The 20,950-nt window shown below is 44.2% G+C and overlaps 1 protein-coding gene across 2 annotated transcripts in view; it reads left to right on the forward strand.

Moving 5' to 3' along the window:
- Window positions 1–20,950, forward strand: part of ARIH1 (ariadne RBR E3 ubiquitin protein ligase 1) — a 147,038-nt gene that overhangs the window by 78,810 nt on the left and 47,278 nt on the right. For both annotated transcript variants that reach the window (XM_054041243.1, XM_054041244.1), the window contains exon 3: window positions 12,949–13,093. In XM_054041243.1, the coding sequence (XP_053897218.1) occupies window positions 12,949–13,093 (145 nt within the window). The remainder of the gene's footprint in view (window positions 1–12,948; window positions 13,094–20,950) is intronic.

Here is a 20,950-nt window from a genome sequence, read left to right on the forward strand (position 1 = left end):
AGAAATCAAAATATGATTAAGACAATGATTTTCAACCTCTTCTGTATTAAGACTTCATGTTACAACAAAGTGTCAGTGTCCTCCATCCAACCATAAAAAAAGGGAAGATGGTTGCAATCTGGACCTGTTTGACAGCCTATGGGATAGCCCACAGGCCCTTTTCCCGCTCTGATTTCTTTTAATCAGTAAGGCACTTGTGCCCTTTCCTTGAATTCCAAGGCATCAAACAGCTTGAATTTCCAAGGCCTCTGGCAAACGGGTAAATATCTGAAATTGCACAAAATCAGGTTGGGGAGCGAGTGTCATGTTATGTCGTCTGGTAAGATACCAGAGGAAGGTGACATGGCTTTAGTGGCACCCAGATGGTTTCTCATGCATCCCCATTCTTGATAGCAAAAAAGTCGGTTTGGGCTGATAGAAGGGATTATGTATTAACTCCTTCTCCACAGTGCCTAAAGGAAGTAGAAATCTAGGGTGCTTGATTGGTGATCTTTTAGGATGGTTCTTAGGTGGCTGCGTCACAAACCTAGTCTTCTCTGGCACATATAAGTAAGGAGCCTCTGGGGGCTGGCATAGCTGACTCAGTGAAAGATGTGTTGGCTGTATATAATAGATAAGCTGTGGCATAACATGTTTACTGTACTCTGCACACAGCAGATAACAGTTGGGGCCACAATCTCCTCATATAACCTTGCATCAAATACTGAGATTTTCAGGAGTATGTATATCTAATTTTTCTAGATTTCAAACCTTTAAAATGTTTTAATATCTTTGAAGCTTAACCTTAACAAGGAATTCTTGGATTTGTAATATTTGTTTTGGAGGTAATTCCACTGTTCCCATAATGCATTTTACTCCCAATTATTGATAGATACTCTAAATTTTAACTCTGTTAATATAGCTATTGTCTGGGAATGATATAAAATTTTCAAAGGCACACATGATGGTTAGGCACTTTAATTTCTTTTGAAAGCCATTGGGAGTGGGCACCTACTCTTTCCCTCCTTAATCACTTGAAATCTGTGTCCTTTTAAAAAAAAAAAAAAAAAAAAATTGTCCGCTGGAACAACTAATACCCATTGAGACCATTTTCCAAATGCCTCTGGCATGTTTCCATATTACAGTAAAAGCTTTTTTATCCGGCACTTCACCAACCGGCAAGCTCTATAAACTGGTATTTCTGATCTGCACTGAAAGTCCATTTTATAGTGCGGTTGATGTGGGACTGGCAGGGGGCTGAGGTGTAGGAGGGGTTGCAGGGCGTGCTCTGGGAGGGAGTTTGGGTTTGGGAGGGATGGGGGGTTGGGGCACGGGAGGGGTTTGGGGCACTGGTGTGGCTCAGGATGCCAGATGCGGGGGGGAGGGGACTCACTTCTGGCTGCTCCCCGCAAGTGGCTCCCCATCCCTGCTGTTACTGGTGGAGGCATGGCCAGGTGGCTCTGCAGGCACACTGCCTCCATCCCCCCCCTTCCCGAGCGCTGACTCCATGGCCAATGGGAGCTGTAGGGGGCACCAGGAGCAGCAAGGGCAGGGAGCCGTCGACGGTGAGCGACGGCGACCTCCCCCCGCCCATTCCGGCACCCCGAGCCCACACTCCAAACCCTATCCCGGACCCAAACTTACTCCTATAGCCTGTTTCCCATAGCCCCTCCCACGCACCTCTCCCAAACACCAACCCCCTCCCTCTGAGTTAACCAGCATTTTTAATTTACCGGCACTGCCCCCGTTCTCCCAGCATGCCGGTTAAAAAAGCTTTTACTGTATTCAGATCTCCAGTCTAAGTACAGTATTTTGTTACATGGAAGAAAATACCTTTGAATGTAAAACTTTTCATGTACAATTGCGATCAGAATGACTGTTTACTAAAGATTAGTTGAAACGGGAACTCGAAAATGCATTCACACTATCGTATGCTAATAACTCCCATTAAATCAGGGAAGTTGCTTAATAGCATGTGAGTTCTGAGATTGAGTTTTGTTGTTACTAAGAGGATCATAGAATCATAGAAGATTAGGGTTGGAAGAGACATCAGAAGGTCATCTAGTCCAACCCCCTGCTCAAAACAGGACCAACCCCAACTAAATCATCCCAGCCAGGGTTTTGTCAAGCCGGACCTTAAAAACCTCTAAGAGTGGAGATTCCATCACCTCCCTAAGTAACCCATTCCAGTGCTTCTGGTGAAATACCCTCCTAGTGAAATAGTTTTTCCTAATATGAAATAGTTCTTCCTAATAGTGTCCTTGAACCTCATGTAGACTAGATGGGCAACAAAAATGTTTTAGTTAAAAGATGGACTCCCTAATGCCTGTAGTCCCCAGTGAGCATAATTCTATCAAGTGTAAAGAATGGGCCTGATTTAAATTCTCTACATCTAAAACTAGATGTTAAGACCCTGATTCAGTGCTGGATAGCCTATATCCTACATGCTCATAAATGGGAATTCATGTGCTATATTGGTGGACACTTACCCAAATTAGAATTCATATAATTCCATTGCACAGGAATCTGGATCAGATAGTTAATGCAAAAACTTAAAATACAGCATTGTTAGAAACAGCATTACAACTTTGTAAGAAACACTCAATTGGAGACACTACATAAGACTCAATACTACCATGTCAGACTGTTTCTACTCAGATTTTCAGAGCTTGAGAAATGACTAAATGCCCTAGCCTGAAGGTCTTTACTACAAATTTGTCTGATACATTGCTGTTTACAGTGGAATGTAAATTGTCCTGTTCTTCTGGGATTAACATTATCTTCTGTTCTAGTTATGTTTCTGCAAAAAGAAAAAATGTCCTTAAAATAGAGATCACTGAATATATATAGGGAGCAGATCTCTTCTTTCACTAAGCAGGTGCTATTTTTACATAGTCCCTTTCCAGAGTGAGAGACTCACAAATACAGTAATCCTGTACTAGGAAACTGTGGTTTTTAAAAACACTGACCTGGATATCCAAACTGCCTACCAAATCCTTGTAACTAGTTGTCATGTCGTGCATCTTCATTGTCTGTTTGCATATTTCTGTAATTCTCTTCATGCAGCACCCAAGAGTATTTAAATAGTCACATCAGTTTCTTCAAAATGATGTGGCTAAAAGTCTTGAAGCCGGAAATAGGTGGAATAAAAATAATTTCATTTATTTTGAGCCTTCCAGATACAGCATAGCTGAGAGTGAGCTGAATTTTACTTCCTGTGTATCACAGTTGTTTACAAGCCTGCAGTTAGAGTGGTAGTTAGTTACTCACCCAAATCCTCTGAAAGTAATGGGGTCAGAGCAAAGTCTGGCCTACAGAATCTCCTTCTGTCAATCCCACCAGTGCATGATTTTAACACTGCCAGAAGGGGCCTACCTGAGTCAACTCCCTGACCCTTTTTTTGAGGATCATGTATTACCAAAATGCTTGAAACTCTGGTTGAAGAAAGTTGAACATGTGACTTGTACTTCGAGGTATCTCAGTACTTCCAAATCTGCTCTGAAATCTGCCAAAGAATTCCAGTTTACTTGTGTCTCTAACTCTGAGCCAGCTTTATCCCCAACCTTTAGTGAAGTGTGACATGTTGAGGATCATTTTAAACTTTTCACGTTGTAACAGTGTAGCTGTTGTTGACAAAAATTGAAAGGAAGGAGGGAGGGGAAATAGTCGTTCTGAAATTGTTACTAATTTGGCATTTAGAGGAGGAAGACCACCTCAGGTGAAAAGTAGTGGTTAGTGTTGAAAAGATAATAATCAATTGGACACAGTAATACCAAGGTACAAAACATATACAAATGACAGAACGGGTCATGCTGCTGGAGGAGTGGTACTATATATGAAAGAAAACGTAGTCAAATATAATAAAAACCTTAAATAAATCAAACTGTACCACTGAATCTCTATGTATAGAAATTCCATTCTTGAATAATTGTATAGCAGTAGGAATATACTACCAACCCCTGACCAGAATGGTGACTGTTATTGTGAAACGCTAAAGTAGATTAGAGAGGCTATGAAAACAGAAAACCCAGTAATAATAGGGTCGGGGGGGGGGGGTTGATTGTCCCCATATTGACTGGGAACATGTCACCTTGGGATGGGATGCAGAGATAAAATTTCTAGACACCATTAATGACTGCTTTTTGGACCAGCTAGTCCTGGAATCCACAAGGGTAGAGGCAATTCATGATTTAATCCTAAATGGCACACGGTCTGGTCCAGGAGGTGAATATAGCTGAACTGCTCGGTAATAACAGTTATTAAGGATATAATTTGGTCACAAAGGTGATGGAATCCATGACTTTAACAAACCTCAGTGACTTCCACATCAGGCCCGGGTGGTGGGGCTCAGGCTGCTGGCCTGTGAATTTTAATAAAAATCACTGTGCCAAAATCTTAACCCTAGCGATCATAATGAAATTAAATTTTATATACGTGGGGGGGAGAAGGGGGGAGATACCAGTGAAACCCACCCAATAATGTTTAACTTCAAAAAAGGGAACTACACAAAAATGAGGAAGAAAGTTGAACAGAAATTAAAAGGAACGATTACAAGAGTGAAATGCCTGCAAGCTGCATGGAAACATTTTTAAAACACCATAATAGAGGCTCAAACTAAATGTATATCCCAAATAATAATAGTAATAAAAACAGAGGACCAAAAATGCCACTATGGCTAAACAGAGTAAAAGAGGTGGTTAGAGACAGATATCCATTAAAAATTGGAAATCAGATTCCACTGAGGAGAATATTAAGAAGCATAAATTCTGGCAAGTTGAGTATAAAAATGTAATTAGGCAGGCCAGAAGAGAATTCAAAGAGCAACTAGCAAAAGACACAAAAACTAACAGCAAAAATGTTAAGTACATCAGAAGCAGGCAGCCTGCCAAACAATCAGTGGGGCCACTGAACAACCGAGGTACTAAAGGAGCACTCAGGGAATACAAGGTCATTGCAGAGAAGTTAAATGATTTATCTGCACTAGTCTTCACTGAAGAGGATGTGAGGGAGATTCCCACACCTGATCCATTCATTTTAGGTGACAAATCTGAGGAACCGTCCCAGCTTGAGGTTTTGGAACAAAGTGATCAATTGAACAGTCACTAAGTTCTAAAGGAACTCAAATATGGAATAACAGAACTACTAACTGTGGTATGTAACCTACCACTTTAATCGGCCTCTGTACCAGATGATGGGAATATAGTTAATCTGACACTGACTTTAAAATCAAAGGCTCCAGGAACTCTATTGGCAATTATGGGCCAGTAAATCTAACTTCAGTACCAGGCAAATCGGTTGAAACTATGGTAAAGAACACAATTATCAGACACATAGATGAACATATGTTTGGGAGGGGTGGGAAGAGTCAACATGGCTTTTGTAAATGGAAATCATGCCTCCCCAATCTATTAGAATTCTTTGAAGGTGTCAACAAGCATGTGGACAAGGGTGATCCAGTGGATATAGTGTACTTGGACTTTCAGAAAGCCTTTGATAAGGTCTCTCACCAAAGGCTGTTAAGCAAACTAAGAATTCATGGGATAAACGAGAAGGTTCTCTAATGGATCAGTAACTCGTTAAAGGCTAGGAAACAAAGGGTAGGAATAAATGGTCAGTTTTCACAGTGGAGAGAGGTAAATAGTGGTGTCCCCCAGGGACTGCGAAAAATTACAAAGGGATCTCACAAAACTGGGTGGCTGGGCAACAAAATGGCAGATGAAATTTAGTGTTGATAAATGCAAAATAATCTGCGTTATAAATCTAGTTGGGAATATTTTTCCCAAAGTGATGGGGTCTAAATTAGTTGTTACCACTCAAAAAAGAGATCTTAGAGTCATTGTAGCTAGTTCTCTGAAAACATCCATTAAATGTGCTGCAGCAGTGGGGAAAAAAGCTAACAATGTTGGGAACCATTAGGAAAGGGATGGATAATAAGACAGAAAATATCATCATCCATGGTACGCGCACACTACTGCTGTGTGCATTTCTGGTCCCCCTATCTCAAAAAAGATATAACTGGAAAAGGTGCAGAGAGGGGCAACAAAAATGACTGAGGGTACAGAACAGCTTCCATATGAAGAGAGATTAAAAAGACTGGGACTGTTCATCTTGGAAAAGAGACTATTAAGGGAGAAGATGATAGAGGTCTATAAAATCATGAATGGTGTGGAGAAAGTGAATAAGGAAGTGTTATTTACCCCTTCACATAACACAAGAACCAGGGTATCAGGGGGGTAGCCGTGTTAGTCTGAATCTGTAAAAAGCAACAGAGGGTCCTGTGGCACCTTTAAGACTAACAGAAGTATTGGGAGCATAAGCTTTCGTGGGTAAGAACCTCACTTCTTCAGATGCAAGCTTCCTGCTTCTGATGTATGTGAATTTTTTTTTTGCTATTTTTTTTTCGCTAGTTGCTCTTTAAATTCTCTTTTGGCCTGCCTAATACTTTTACACTTGACTTGACATTGCATACCCATTATATTCATTTATTTTATCAATGAGTTTATTTATTAAAGCATTCTAGATTTTTTGGCTCCATATCTTTACTATATTTGAAGAGAATTACAAGCCCTGATCAAATTTAGTCTCTTAACTAACATCAAAAACTGTGCCAAGGCCCAATGTATTGTGGTGTTCCCAAATTTACCACTTCCTGCAGAATTCAGAAATTTTACACTGAGCTCTAATGCCTATGCAGCGTTTATCTGAGTCTGCAAACCCCTTCAAACAACTGCTGTAACAGATGTGAACTGGCCCCATTATCTTAATGGTATGTTAACTCATAACCCTAACAACATTTGAAATGTCAGCATCGTTATATAAACTGCTGGCTGGTGTGGCGTAATGCCAAATTAATATGCTCATTTGTTGGCTGCAATGGTGGATATTGAGATTGGAAATAGTGGGGTAGCAGCTGGCTGTTCGGCTGGGGAAACTAGAAGTTCAGGTCTCCAGCCTGCCCTTAAAGGAGAATGGGGGAGACAGACATCCCCATCCCACTCCTAAAAGCCTCAACACCTTCTTGTGAGGGGACAGATCCCTAAAATCTCTCCCAACACTTTCCCAGGGATCAGAAGCCGGTTCTCCAACACCACTGCCAGAACGCCATCTCACATAAGTGTAATTCATTAAAACTCAATTCGTAAATTTCGCTGAATCTGTGGCCCTGCAATGCTACAAATCAAGGTCCTTGCTGCAACACTTATGACCAGCTTGTAGGTAGGGTCCTCTGTAGTTTCTTGGGTGTCCTACACACTGAGAAAATAGCTTTGCTGAATTGGATTGTTATAGTTGATACATTGGGGAAATGGACTAAATGAGCCCTAATAGGATGATTCTGACTTAATTTTCTGAACAGTTTTCAAGTACATAAAAGGATGTTACAAGGAGGAGGGAGAAAAATTGTTGTTCTTAACCTCTGAGGATAGGACAAGAAGCAATGGGCTTAAATTGCAGCAAGGGCGATTTAGGTTGGACACTAGGAAAAACTTCCTAACTGTCAGAGTGGTTAAGCACTGGAATAAATTGCCTAGGGAGGTTGTGGAATCTCCTCCATTGGGGGATTTTTAAGAGTAGGTTGGGCAAACACCTGTCAGGGATGGTCTAGATCAGTGTTTCCCAAACTTGGGACGCCGCTTGTGTAGGGAAAGCCCCTGGCGGGCCGGGCCGGTTTGTTTACCTGCCGCCTCCGCAGGTCCGGCCCATCGCGGCTCCCACTGGCCACGGTTCACTGCTCCAGGCCAATGGGAGCTACGTCCCTCGGCCCACGACACTTCTAGCAGCTCCTATCTAGCACTGGTCTAGATAATTCTTAATCTGCCTTGAGTGCAGGGGACTGGACTAGATGACCTCTCGAGGTCCCTTCCAGTTTATGATTATACCATAAGAAGTTTGCTCATGTCCTTAGTATCTTTTCTGTTGTGAATGTTTTGATATCCCTTTGGGGCTCATTGAATCAATTTTGGTTCTCATTTTACATCCTTCCTTTGTAATTAGAACTTGCAAACAATTCTGGTGTACAAGCAGCAGAATTCTTACAGTTAATGGTGGTAGAGAATAGAATTTCATTTACAAAATATGAATAGGCTTTTAATTTGGCGTGTAAAGCCTTTTAATACATGTACAGCTGGAGGAGAATTGCTGAAAACTCCTGGGCTCTAGAACAATTGAAGCAGCCTTAGCCCCACCTGATGGGAAGGAGAGGTTAGCTGGTTATTCTTCCAGCTGGCATAGTCCCAGGCTTTTGTGTGAGACAGGTGTTTCTTTCCAGCAAGCAGCTTGGACTGCCCAGTGAGAGGAGGCTTTGTAGTTCCCACTAGGGACTAGCATTCAGATGTCGTGATTTGGGGCAAATTAGATGCATGGTTTTTAAAGACTCTCTCTTTGACCATGATTGGTTCTCCACACACCTAGCTACATGGACAACTGTTTGCTGGAAATAGAATTAAGACTATCAAAACCAGTTCTACAGAATCACTATCAAAGGGTGGTGACTTTAGGGCAATTGCCATCTGGGTTGGATTTAACTGTCCGACTTTTGTTGGAGAGGAAGCGCTGTCACAACAAATAGCCCTTTTTGTTCCCCCATGTTGAGCCATTTACAATGAACTGAGTTCATCTGTCTGGCTTGGTGAGTCACTGGGAACCTGCCACAGCCTCATGGAAGTTCTTGTGATATCTTGATGTTATGTTTTCAAAGTCAAATCCTCTTGCTGCTTTGTAATTCATGGAGAAGGGAATGATGATCTTCCTGAACCCTTCTGCCAATGCGGTCTTCAACTTGCCAGCCTTGTGATGGAGGAGGAGGAGGGGCATGAAAATACTGGGGTAACAGTGGCTGTGAGACTTGGAAGAAAAGTGATGCTTTTTTAAAAAGGGAAGTGGGGTGGGGAATGAAGACGAAGAAAGAATAATGGCAAATTGGCAATCACTAGGGAAAATTTTTTCTCCTTTGGTTTTACTAGTGTGTTTTAACCAGTAACGAGCATGGAAGGGAGGGGGGAGGAATAGCTCAGTGGTTTGAGCATTGGCCTGCTAAACCCAGGGTTTTGAGTTCCCTCCTTGAGGGGGCCATTTAGGGATTTGGGGATTTAGTTGGGGATTGGTCCTTCTTTGAGCAGGGGGTTGGACTAGATGATGTCCTGAGGTCCCTTCCAACCCTGATATTCTATGATTCTAAGCCTCTCTGCTTGGGACACCACTCAGCTAATAAAACATTTCATGGTGGATTAGATGCTACTGGGGGGCATTCTGCCCTAAAAAAATCTGCACACAATATTTTAAAATTCTGCAAATGTTTGTCAAAATAATGCTACATAATCATGCTAGTTTCAATTATTTTGGTAATTCATTTCCAAATACCTGTCAGCAAGTACGTCTGTAACAATAAAGACGCACACACAAATTTGACAACCCAGTTCCTGTCTCTCTGCCCCTTCCCCCCCAGAGCCCAATTGGAGGGCCAGATACCCACAACCTCTCCCGCCCCCCCACCCCCGCCCCAGAGCCCGCCTATGGGGGGCCCCCAGCCAATATATATGAACCCCCTCCTCTCCAAAACCCAACCATGGGGGGGACCCCTTGCCCAGATACCCACACCCCTCTCCCACACTCCGAGTCCAGGGATTCAGAAGGAGAAACAACTTGATGCTCGATCCCAGGCTTGTACTGAGTTTCCCGCACACCATCCTCTCCTTCCCTCAGGACATGCTGGGAACTGCAGCTGCCAGGAACCCTCTTGCTCCCTCCCCCTGCAGTCTCTTCTATGTGCAAGCTGGGCTCTGCCGAGTCCAGTGGCCCCTAGTGGTGGCTAGCAGCACTGCAACCCATTTCTGGTGGGGGGTGGGGGGAGGAAATTCTGCATGCACAACATTAATTTCTGCAAAATTCTGCATTGTGAAGTGGCACAGAATTCCCCCAGGAATAATTAGAGAGGAAAGAGAGTGTGGTGGTTAGGGTGCTAGCCTACAACTTTGGGAGTCCTAGTTCATTTCCTGGTCCACCACAGGCAACTTACTTAGTGTTTGTGCCTCTTTTATACATATCTCATAGAGGTGTTAGAAGAATAAATTCATTATTGTAAGGCATTCTGATAGTATAATAATGGGGGGCTATATAAATTCCATAGTTTGTTCATTTGTCATAGTACGGATTTGAAGGCTGGAGAGACTTTCAACATTTGTCTCAAACTTAGCTTCCTGTAGAATTATTTTAGTAAGAATTCTGCTGCTTGTGTGCCAGAATTGTTTTTAAGTTCTGATTACAGGGCCAGTTTCACTTAGGGAAACCCTCTGAAGGGAGTGAATTGCACAGGGGATTCTGAATTCTAAATTCTGAGCCAGATGCACTTGCTTTATTATGTCAAGTAACTGGCTCTCAGCGTCCTTGGGTTGATCTGATAGTGATACTGTGACAGAGTAGAGCGCTTCAATCTGCCACCAGAAGTAAGCACAGTCTAACTTCCACGGTGGTAGTAAACATCTAATATTTATCTGGAAAATTTAAATTGCAGTACAGTCCTAAGATAAGAAAAGAAAACCTTTGCTAATACGTAACTAGCACTGGTCAGAACATTTTCATCCGATTTTGGCAAACAGGTAACTTTTTGACAGGTTTGATATTTTTCTTCCGGCTCTACCCACAATTTCTTTACTTGCTGCAAACCTGAATACCAGGTAGGACAGTGATGCAGGGAAATGGAGCGTACAAACTCTGCTTGAGACCTTGGGATGGATTTGGCAATAAAAACTAAAGAGAAGTTACATGCTTGGGGGCAGATTTAGGCTACAAACTTGCATCAGGGCAGCTGCAGCACTTCTGGTGAAGACTGTCTAAGCCAATGGGAGAGAGCTCTCCTGTCAGCTTAACTCCACCTCCACAAAAGGCGGTAGGTATGTCCATAGGAGAAGCTCTTCTGCTGACATAGCACAGACTACACGGGGGAGGTGGGGTTTAAGGTCAGTATAACTATGTTGCTCGGGGTGTGTATTTTCACCTCCCCGAGCAATGTAGTTACACTGAGTAAGTGTGTAGTGTTGATCTGGTTTTGGTCTCTTTTTTTTGTTTTCCTGTCTGAGTGAGTAAGGCCTGTCCCTTTGAATAAGGACATAATTACTGTTCTGGAACTTTCCTGTTGATGAGGCTGGAGCTCACAGACAAAATAAACCAGATAACCATTCCTCTGGGCGTGGCTACACTTGCAGATGTAGAGCGCTGGGAGTTAAACCAGCCTTCGGAGTCTGCAGCAGGGAAAACGCTGCCGAGTGTTTACACTCTCAGCTGGAAGCGCACTGGTGTGGCCACTTTAGCAGCTCCTGCAACGCCACAAAAAGCAGTGCATTGTGGTAGCTATCCCAGCGTGCAAGTGGCTGCACCGTGCTTTTCAAATGCAGGGGGTAGAGTGTGACAGGGAGTGTGGTGTATGGGGGGGGGGGGAGAGGGTTTTTAGGGTGCTGAGACTGTGTCAGCATGCTGTCTTGTAAGTCTTCCCCTCCCCTTCCCCCCGCCTCTCTCTCTTTCACTCACAGCAAGCAACATTCCACACTAATGGCTTGCTTTGTCCTGGCTGTCAGAAATGTCAGCATGCTGGCTGTCAGAAACGGAGCTTTGAAAAGGGATATCCGCATTCCTACAGCCGATTCCAAAACAATGACAAGAGTGGCCACTTGACTTAAGGGGGATTATGGGATGTTTCCGGAGGCTGATCAAAGCGCAGTAATACAACACCTTGTTCACACTGATGCTGGGGTGTTTCAGCCGAGGCGCAACAAGTGCAACAAGCATTATGCTTCTCATGGATTACCAGGAGCGCTCCAGCTGCAGATTCCAGACGCTCTAAATACCTTGCCAGTGTGGACAGGTTGGGAGTTAGGGTGCCTGGGGCTGCTTTAATGCGCTCTAACTTGCAAGTGTAGCCAAGCCCTCTGTTTCAGTCTATTTACCTGGCACAAAAGGCTCCAAGGGTGTCAAACTAGTGTAAAGACATTGAATTGTATGAAGAACTCTTCCCATTGCCCCTTTAACTTAAGCTTCTTTTGATCAAAGGGAACTGGAATATACATTTACTTGGACTTTCTCTGTGGTTTCATCTGTAGCTTTCTATGCTAATTGCCTATTAGTCTTTCAGCTGTCAGGATGGAAACTGCTGTCTGTGGGGCTGAAGCACTCTAATCAAATTCTCCTGTCAACTTGTTTGCCTGTCTCATTCTCATTGCCCTATACAATATCAATTTAAAAAAAACAACTTGCTTTTTTAAATAGCAGGTGACTCTGTCAGAAAACCTAACTAGCTTTTTGATTCCAAAACACATCATCACTTCTACTTTACTGGCCCTGAATCAAATTGTCTAATGAAATTTTATTGAAGGATGCCTTTGTTCATGTTTCCCAATTCAGGCAATATCTAGTTGTCACTCAAATTCATAACCATACAGTCTAAGTTTTACTTTATTATAGGAAGGTGAAGGTTAAACATATGCTTGGTCTTCATCTCCCTCAGATTTGTGTACTAACTTGGCTGGAATTCACATGAGGACTTTGCAATGCCCTGTGACACACCCATAGGTTTCCACAGGAAATGGATTCAGGCCCCCAAATCTCCTTTAAGTTATACATTTGCCAGTTTTTAAAGTCTTTGTAGTACAGTCCTGGCCAGTGTTCCAATGAAGGGTTATTGTCTGGACCTATTCTTTTTAAAAGTAACAGGGTTTCGAACAGTTTTTTTCTGAAACTCTGGACATAACTGTGAATTTAGTACAATTTACTCAAAAGCACAACCTGATCAAAGACACTAACACAGAATTTGAATTAAAATTGTCTTCTGGTACAAGCAAAATTATTTAATTCGTCAAAAATTAGGGTCTAGCTTGTTTGAAAAGAAATAATTGTTAGATAATTATGCCTCTGTTTTATTTCTGTTCATATTTTTAAGTGTGGTGGCTACATTCTCATCCCCTTCCTGTGTTCATCATGCAGGTATTTTGATGGCAACTTGGAGAAGCTTTTTGCTGAGTGTCATGTAATTAACCCAAGTAAAAAGTCTCGAACACGTCAGATGAACACAAGATCATCAGCCCAGGACATGCCTTGTCAGATCTGCTATCTGAACTACCCCAACTCGGTGAGTACCTGGCAGCTCAAGGCACAGAGCAATTGTTTATAGCCCAGTGCAAGTCTCTTTTCTTAAATTGAAGAATCACCTTTAGTCAGAGTGAAAACTTAATTGCATGTTTTATGGGCAAACTGATTACTTTAAATGTGTTACCACTTAAAACCTGTGTAAGCACTGAGAAATAGGAAAGCTGCTCCAAACAAAAAATTACCTTTGCAAAGGGACATTGAAGTCACTAGGGCAGGGTCTCTCAAACGTTATTGCACCGTGACCCCCTTCTGACAACAAAAATTGCTACGAGACCCCAGGGAACCGAAGCCTTAGCTGTCTCTTCCCTTGCCCCCTCTCTCCACCCCCCTACCCCTCCCCCCACTCTAGGGGGCACCAAAGCTTGAGGGCTTCAGTGCTGGGTGGTGGGGCTTGGACTTTGGACTTCTGAAGTCTCCGGCCCCAACAAATTTAACAGCCCTGGGGACCCCATTAAACGGTCGTGACCCACTTTGGGGTCCCAACCCACAGTTTGAGAACCACTGCACTAGGTGTTGAAACTTCTAATCTAGGTAAAACTGAAAAGCCTTTGTTTTCCAGGATCAGAGTTCAGGGTGCTATTTCTCCTGCAACAGTTATACTTCACAAGTATTGTAGGACCCAGTTTCCTATAGCAGCACATTAAATCCAAATTACATGGCAGGGACTATGGAATTGTGTAATCCTCTCCTCCTCCCCAGGAATCCTCTACTTTTAATTCCCGCTCTTCAGTTCAGTACAGAATGTTTAAAAACCAATTTATTTCCTCTCTTAATCATTGGTTTTTAAAAATAAGCTCTAAAATTTAAAATTTTAACTATTTTAGATTTTGTTTACAGTGAAAATAATCTCTAGTTTCTTGTCATCTTGCTGAAAATCAGTTTCCGATTTTGGATCTCATGTACTAGCACAAGGATGCAATGAAGCGTTTGGAACACTGCAGAGGAATAACTTGTTTCCTTGGATTTTTTTAAAGTGAACACTATTTTTCAAGTTTCAAGTTTGCTAAATGTGACAGGACCATATTTGGGGGATGACTGTTCTTGAGAAATAAGAATTTCAGACTATAGGATATAATTTTCTCTTCATTCTGCTGTGCTACTCCATATGACTAAATATAGGGTTTCCCTACCAGTGGATGGAGACAGATTAGTTACTTTTAATTAAGGCCTAATATTTGCAATATGAACATGAATTGAGGAGGGGATGGTAATTCATCAGAGAAGCAAAAAGGGATACAAGCACATCTTCAAACTTCAAAATTTTGCAAATGCCAGTTCTGATTTTTCATGCAGATACAGTAGAACAGGGGTGGGCAAACTATGGGCTCCCTGCCTTTGGGGGGGCAGAGGGCTCCGCATGCTGCCCTCACCTACAGGCACTTCCCCCCCCCCCCCCATCCCCCGCCCCAGCTCCCATTGGCCGGGAACGGGGAAATGCAGCCAATGGGCGCTTCAGGGGTGGTACCCACAGGTGAAGGCAGCATGCGGAGCCCTCTGCTCCCCCCCCCCCCCCCAAGGCAGGGAGCCTTCCTGAGTGCTCCACTGTCACCCCGGGGCTGCTCAAGGTAAGTGGTGCCAGGCCAGAGCCCACACCCCAAATTCCTCCTGAACCCCAACCCCCTACCACACCCTGCACCCCTCCAGCACCCCAGCCCCCTCCCCTGAGCCCCCTGCTGCACCCCTTTTGCACCCCAACCTCCTGCCCTGAGTCCCTTCGTACATCCTGCATCCCTCCTGTGCCCCTTCCTGCACACCACACCCCTTCCCACACCCTGCACTCCCTCCTGCACCCCAACCTCCTGTCCCAGCCCTACATTCATGGCCCTGCATGCAATTTCCCCACCCAGATGTGGCCCTCGGGCCAAAAAATTTGCCCACCCCTGCAGTAGAACCTCAAAAATATGAGCACCAGAGTTATGGACTTAATGGTGAACCAGACCCTGTGGAATGGGAAGTCCTCAGTCAGTCAGCAGCGCAAACCAAAGAAAAGCAAAAGCTCAGGGCTTCAGCCAGGGGATTGGGGCTGCAGCTTCCCCAGGGAATGGCGGGGTTGTCAGGGCTCCGAAGGGGAAGGGCTTGGAGCTTTTGACCCTCGGGAGCACAGGGGTGTAGGGCTTTTGAGGGGGGTGGGAGTGCAGGGGCTCAGGCCAGGGCCACCCAGAGGGGGGGGCAAGTGGGGCTATTGGCCCTGGGCCCCACGAGCCCTGGCCCGACAGCGGTCTGGCTCTTCAGTGGCGGGGCCCCTTCAGTGGTGCCGAAGACGCGGAGTGACTGAAGGGCCCCCTGCCGCCGAAATGCCCCACGAGCCCTGGCCCGGCGGTGATCCTCTTCGGCGGCAGGGGGCCCTTCAGTGCTGCTGAAGACGTGGAGCGACTGAAGGTCCCCCGCTACCGAAATGCCACCGAAGACCTGGACCACCGCCGGGTGAGTACAAGCGCCACAGCTCCCCCGCTTTGCCCCAGACCCCCTGAATCTTCTGGGCGGCCCTACTCAGGGCTTCAGTCCTATGGTTCCACTCCTGGTTTCAGCCTTGGGGGGAGTGCCGGGGCTCAGGGCTGTCAGGTTGTGGGCAGCAATGCAGTAAAGCCATTCAGCAAAGCACAGACGAAACCATTAGATCAAATTATTTTTTAAAAGGTCAGATACACAATGAGACATGCAAAGAAATGTCATGAGTCTAAAACTCAGAGTGTTGTAAAAAACACTGGAGGAGAAGCTGATGGATATAACTAAAGTAGGACAAGATAGAAAACTTTTTAAAAGAGTACATGATAGGATAAAACTGAAATGGGGAGTCTAGGGAAATGACTGGAAAATAAAATTACACAGTCTTCTGCAGTGAATAAAACTAGCACATGTGGAATTATCTAATTCTTTATACTATATGCACAGTGGGTCTGTGTTCGTGGAATAGCTTGGGTGAAATGGTCCTCCAGTGGCTGTAGTTCAGCCTCCTGAGTTGTTGTGGCAGTTTACTTTCCCAAATGTCAGTATCAAGGATTCAGGGCTGCTGTGTGCTGTGCAGACAAATAACATGACAATTCCCATCCCAGAAAGCTGACAATTTGGGTATTGGGATACTACAGATGGACAGAACAAACAGGGAGAGGGAGGATAAGATCGGTAGAAAAATGTAAGTCTGAAATACATTCTGTGGCTTTGCCAGCAATCAACATCCATCAGAAACTTTGTTTTCTTTATTTGAACTTACAGTTCCGTATGGAGTGAGAATGATCTTCAAAAACAAATGGCACCCTGGTTTGATCTCTTTTGAAAACAAGAAACCCTTATATAATCAAGACATGAGAGCTTTCCATTTTTATGCTGGGTGTGTTTATTAGCCTACCTTTCAGGTCTCCATTTTGCACTTTGGTTTTATGAGCTGCCTTAAAGCGTACTGTGTTGTTGACTGGCATGGCTGCAAGACTTTCCCCAGAGAGGAATTGGCAGTGCGAGCTCTGTGTGGAAGGAAGAGCAATGCACAGATTCCACCACCTGGGAGATTCTCAGCATTGTGTTGTACTGGAGGAATTTACCATTGGGTACTCTCTAGCCAGTAAGGAATAAAACATTGTCTCCAGAAATGCAAATAAATGGTTGAGGAAATATAGACTTGCCCCGTCCTCCTCCCTTTGTATCTTCAGAGCCTTCTGCACTCCTTCTTTGCCTTTAAAGGTGAACTGCAAGGGAAAAAAAAGTATGTGGATCCGCTTTGTTGTATAAAGATATTGAAAAAATCTGCTTGAGTAGAAATTCATACTTGTTTTTCATTAGAAATTCATGTCTAGTCTACCTTGGAAAAGTTAAGTGACTGAAGAGTTAGTAGGGTTATGACATTGCAGTATTGAGAAAGTGAAACCTGGCTAAGAGCGAAATGATTTTGATTGACTATAAAACTGCCTAACTTAAATAACTGAGAAGGGACATCTTTACTTACTTTTAAATATCGGTGTTCTTTTGAGAGTTCCAGCAAGTCTAGCAAAGCCAGGGACAGCCAAACTTAGCATTCCTAATAGAGTTCTAAGAAAGCAAAGAAGCCACCTTAAACGTTGAGTACCTTTTATCATAGAATCATAGAATCATAGAATATCAGAGTTGGAAGGGACCTCAAGAGGTCATCTAGTCCAACCCCCTGCTCAAAGCAGGACCAATTCCCAGCTAAATCATCCCAGCCAGGGCTTTGTCAAGCCGGGCCTTAAAAACCTCCAAGGAAGGAGACTCCACCACCTCCCTAGGTAACGCATTCCAGTGTTTCACCACCCTCCTAGTGAAATAGTTTTTCCTGATATCCAACCTGGACCTCCCCCACTGCAGCTTGAGACCATTGCTCCTTGTTCTGTCATCTGCCACCACTGAGAACAGCCGAGCTCCATCCTCTTTGGAACCCCCCTTCAGGTAGTTGAAGGCTGCTATCAAATCCCCCCTCATTCTTCTCTTCTGGAGACTAAACAATCCCAGTTCTCTCAGCCTCTCCTCATAAGTCATGTGCTCCAGACCCCTAATCATTTTTGTTGCCCTCCGCTGGACTCTTTCCAATTTTTCCACATCCTTCTTGTAGTGTGGGGACCAAAACTGGACACAGTATTCCAGATGAGGCCTCACCAATGTCGAATAAAGGGGAACGATCACGTTCCTCGATCTGCTGGCAATGCCCCTACTTATACAGCCCAAAATGCCGTTAGCCTTCTTGGCAACAAGAGCACACTGTTGACTCATATCCAGCTTCTCGTCCACTGTGACCCCTAGGTCCTTTTCAGCAGAACTGCTACCTAGCCATTCGGTCCCTAGTCTGTAGCAGTGCATGGGATTCTTCCGTCCTAAGTGCAGGACTCTGCACTTGTCCTTGTTGAACCTCATCAGGATTTTTTCTGCCCAATCCTCTAATTTGTCTAGGTCCCTCTGTATCCGATCCCTACCCTCTAGTGTATCTACCACGCCTCCTAGTTTAGTGTCATCTGCAAACTTGCTGAGAGTGCAGTCCACACCATCCTCCAGATCATTAATAAAGATATTAAACAAAACCGGCCCCAGGACCGACCCTTGGGGCACTCCACTTGAAACCGGCTGCCAACTAGACATGGAGCCATTGATCACTACCCGTTGAGCCCGACGATCTAGCCAGCTTTCTATCCACCTTACAGTCCATTCATCCAGCCCATACTTCTTTAACTTGGTGGCAAGAATACTGTGGGAGACAGTATCAAAAGCTTTGCTAAAGTCAAGAAATAACACATCCACTGCTTTCCCCTCATCCACAGAGCCAGTTATCTCATCATAGAAGGCAATTAGGTTAGTCAGGCACGACTTCCCCTTCGTGAATCCATGCTGACTGTTCCTGATCACTTTCCTCTCCTCTAAATGTTTCATAATTGATTCCTTGAGGACCTGCTCCATGATTTTTCCAGGGACTGAGGTGAAGCTGACTGGCCTGTAGTTCCCCGGATCCTCCTTCTTCCCTTTTTTAACTATCATAATGAAGCAGAAAGGGCACATGTCTGATTTCTCCCCCACCCCCTCACTTACAGGTCACCTTACCTCTTAGAGTGTGCATGCGCAACCCCCATAAAAAACGCTTTCCAGTGTTCTATATTGAAAGTGGAGCATAGTAAATTCAACTCAAGCCTCCTGCCCTAAGTGGGCTCCTCGCCCATATCCGTACTGCCGCTACATATTTATACTTTGCCCATCACTGTGACATCTGCCATAGCCCCTTCTCCACATGCTGCTTTTAAGCATCTGGGTATTAGTCAGTGTCCATGAAGTTAATATCTTCACACTTTCAGGCCCTGGATTGTTTGGACTGTTTTCTTGGCTGAGGAATGGGCACTACTTCCTCAATATCACAGTGGGAAATTATCTAGTTCAGAGATTCTCTATCTTTTTTCTTTCTGATTGCCCCCCACCCCCACAACATGCTATAAAAACTCCATGGCCCACCTATGCCACAATAACTATTTTTCTGCATATAAAAACCAGGGCCGGCTTTGGGGGGCAGCAAGCAATGCAGTTGTGTGGCCCCGCAAAGCTAAGTTGCTCAGGCTTTGGCTTCAGCCCCGGATGGTGGGGCTCAAGACCCTGGGCTCCAGCAAGGCTAACGCCAGCCCTGCTTGATAGAGGCCCCCCCCCAAAACCTGCTTGTGGTCACCCAGGGGGCCCTGGACCTCTGGTTGAGAACTGCTGATCTAGCTGAAAGTGTGGAAACATGGTGTGGTGTTACTCCTGCTCCCTGGTTTTTCCAAGCCTGTGCTTTGAATACATTTGCCAGCCTCCATGCATGTCTTCCGGTGCTCTTCATAAACTTCCTGTTCAGTAAAATCTCGCCCTTTTTTCCCCACAGGCAAATACACTATCTCAGTATTCTGCTTTCCGGGGGCGGGGCGTGTAATTGCTTCAGTTCTTTCAGCTTCCAGTAAATCTTCCATAAGTAATATTTTAAAGCAGTGACAGACTGCATTTGTCAGTTCTGTTTCCTGTATCACCATGGGAATACCAGTGAGTTAAGTATGGAGGGTTTTACACACAGCAAGCTCAGCACAGTTGGCAGTAGCGTGTTGGCCAAAACAATGTAATAACTGAATTGCCTATCACTCTTGGAATAGGGGTTCTCACAGGTCAGGATTGAAGGGAAGGGGGCATCAGATAATGTTCTGGAAATTTCATACTGACACTTGACATGGATTTTCATGTGGCCAAAGAAACCCCTGAGGTTAAATAAAGTTACTGTGCTATGAACAGCAAAGGTAAAACTTACGACTGCAAGTCCCCTCCCTGTCACCATTTTGGGACCAGTATATTGGAACACATACCAGGGAGCATACTGTTTCATTTGCTCCATTTCCTGTTCTCTCAGGTAGCCTGAGTGCTCACTGTATGTGTTTCTGCTTTCCTTTGTACCTTGAGAGCAGTATTGTAGGGGTTAGTAGGAGAACAGTCTAGTCCTTAGCTTAGCTGGAAGGAGGATAGTGTCTGTTAGGGAAAGCCTCCAGGGTGAGGGTATAAAGTTTAGGCAAAATGGAAGGAGATCCTGTTTTTTTTCAGCATATGAAGAATCTGGGGGAAATGGTGCAGGAAAACTAGGCCCGTTAATCTTTTTTTAAATGAAAGGCATGGGTCTCCTGTTCATGTCTGCGATCACTGTCAGCCACCTAGTTTGGATTTGAATTCAAGCTTTTGCATTGGGGCTGTGGCTGTGCTGTGCACAGTAGGGATTACTCAATGAGGGGTGGAGGAACGATAACAGAAAATGTGGAAATGGCAGAAGTGTTTTGTTTCAGTTTTCACCAAGAAGGTTAGTAGCGATTGGTCTAATATAGTGAATGCGCCAGTGAAAATGAGGTAGGATCAGAGGCTAAAATGGGGAAAGAACAAGTTAAAAATTGCTTAGACAGTTAGATGTCTTCAAGTCACCACGGCCTGATGAAGTACATCCTAGAATATTCAAGGAGCTGACTGAGGGAGATATCTGAGCCATTAGAGAGTAGCTTTGAAAAGTCATGGAAGATGGGAGAGATTCTAGAAGACTGGAAAAGGGCAAATATAGTACCAACCTACAAAAAGGGAAATAAGGACAACCCAGGAAATTACAGACCAGACAGCTTAATTTCTGTACCCGAAAAGATAATGGAGCAAATAATTAAGTAATCAATTTGCAAACACCTAGAAGATGATAAAGTGATAAGTAACAGCGTGGATTTGTCAAGAACAAATAATGTCAAATCAACCTGATAGCTTTCTTTGACAGGGCAGCAAGCCTTGTGGATGGGGGGGAAGTGGTAGATGTGATATATCTTGACTTTAGTAAGGCTTTTGATACTGTCTTGCATGACCTTCTCATAAA

The sequence above is a fragment of the Malaclemys terrapin genome, chromosome 10, assembly GCF_027887155.1.
Source record: "Malaclemys terrapin pileata isolate rMalTer1 chromosome 10, rMalTer1.hap1, whole genome shotgun sequence".
Lineage (NCBI taxonomy): Eukaryota > Metazoa > Chordata > Testudines > Emydidae > Malaclemys > Malaclemys terrapin.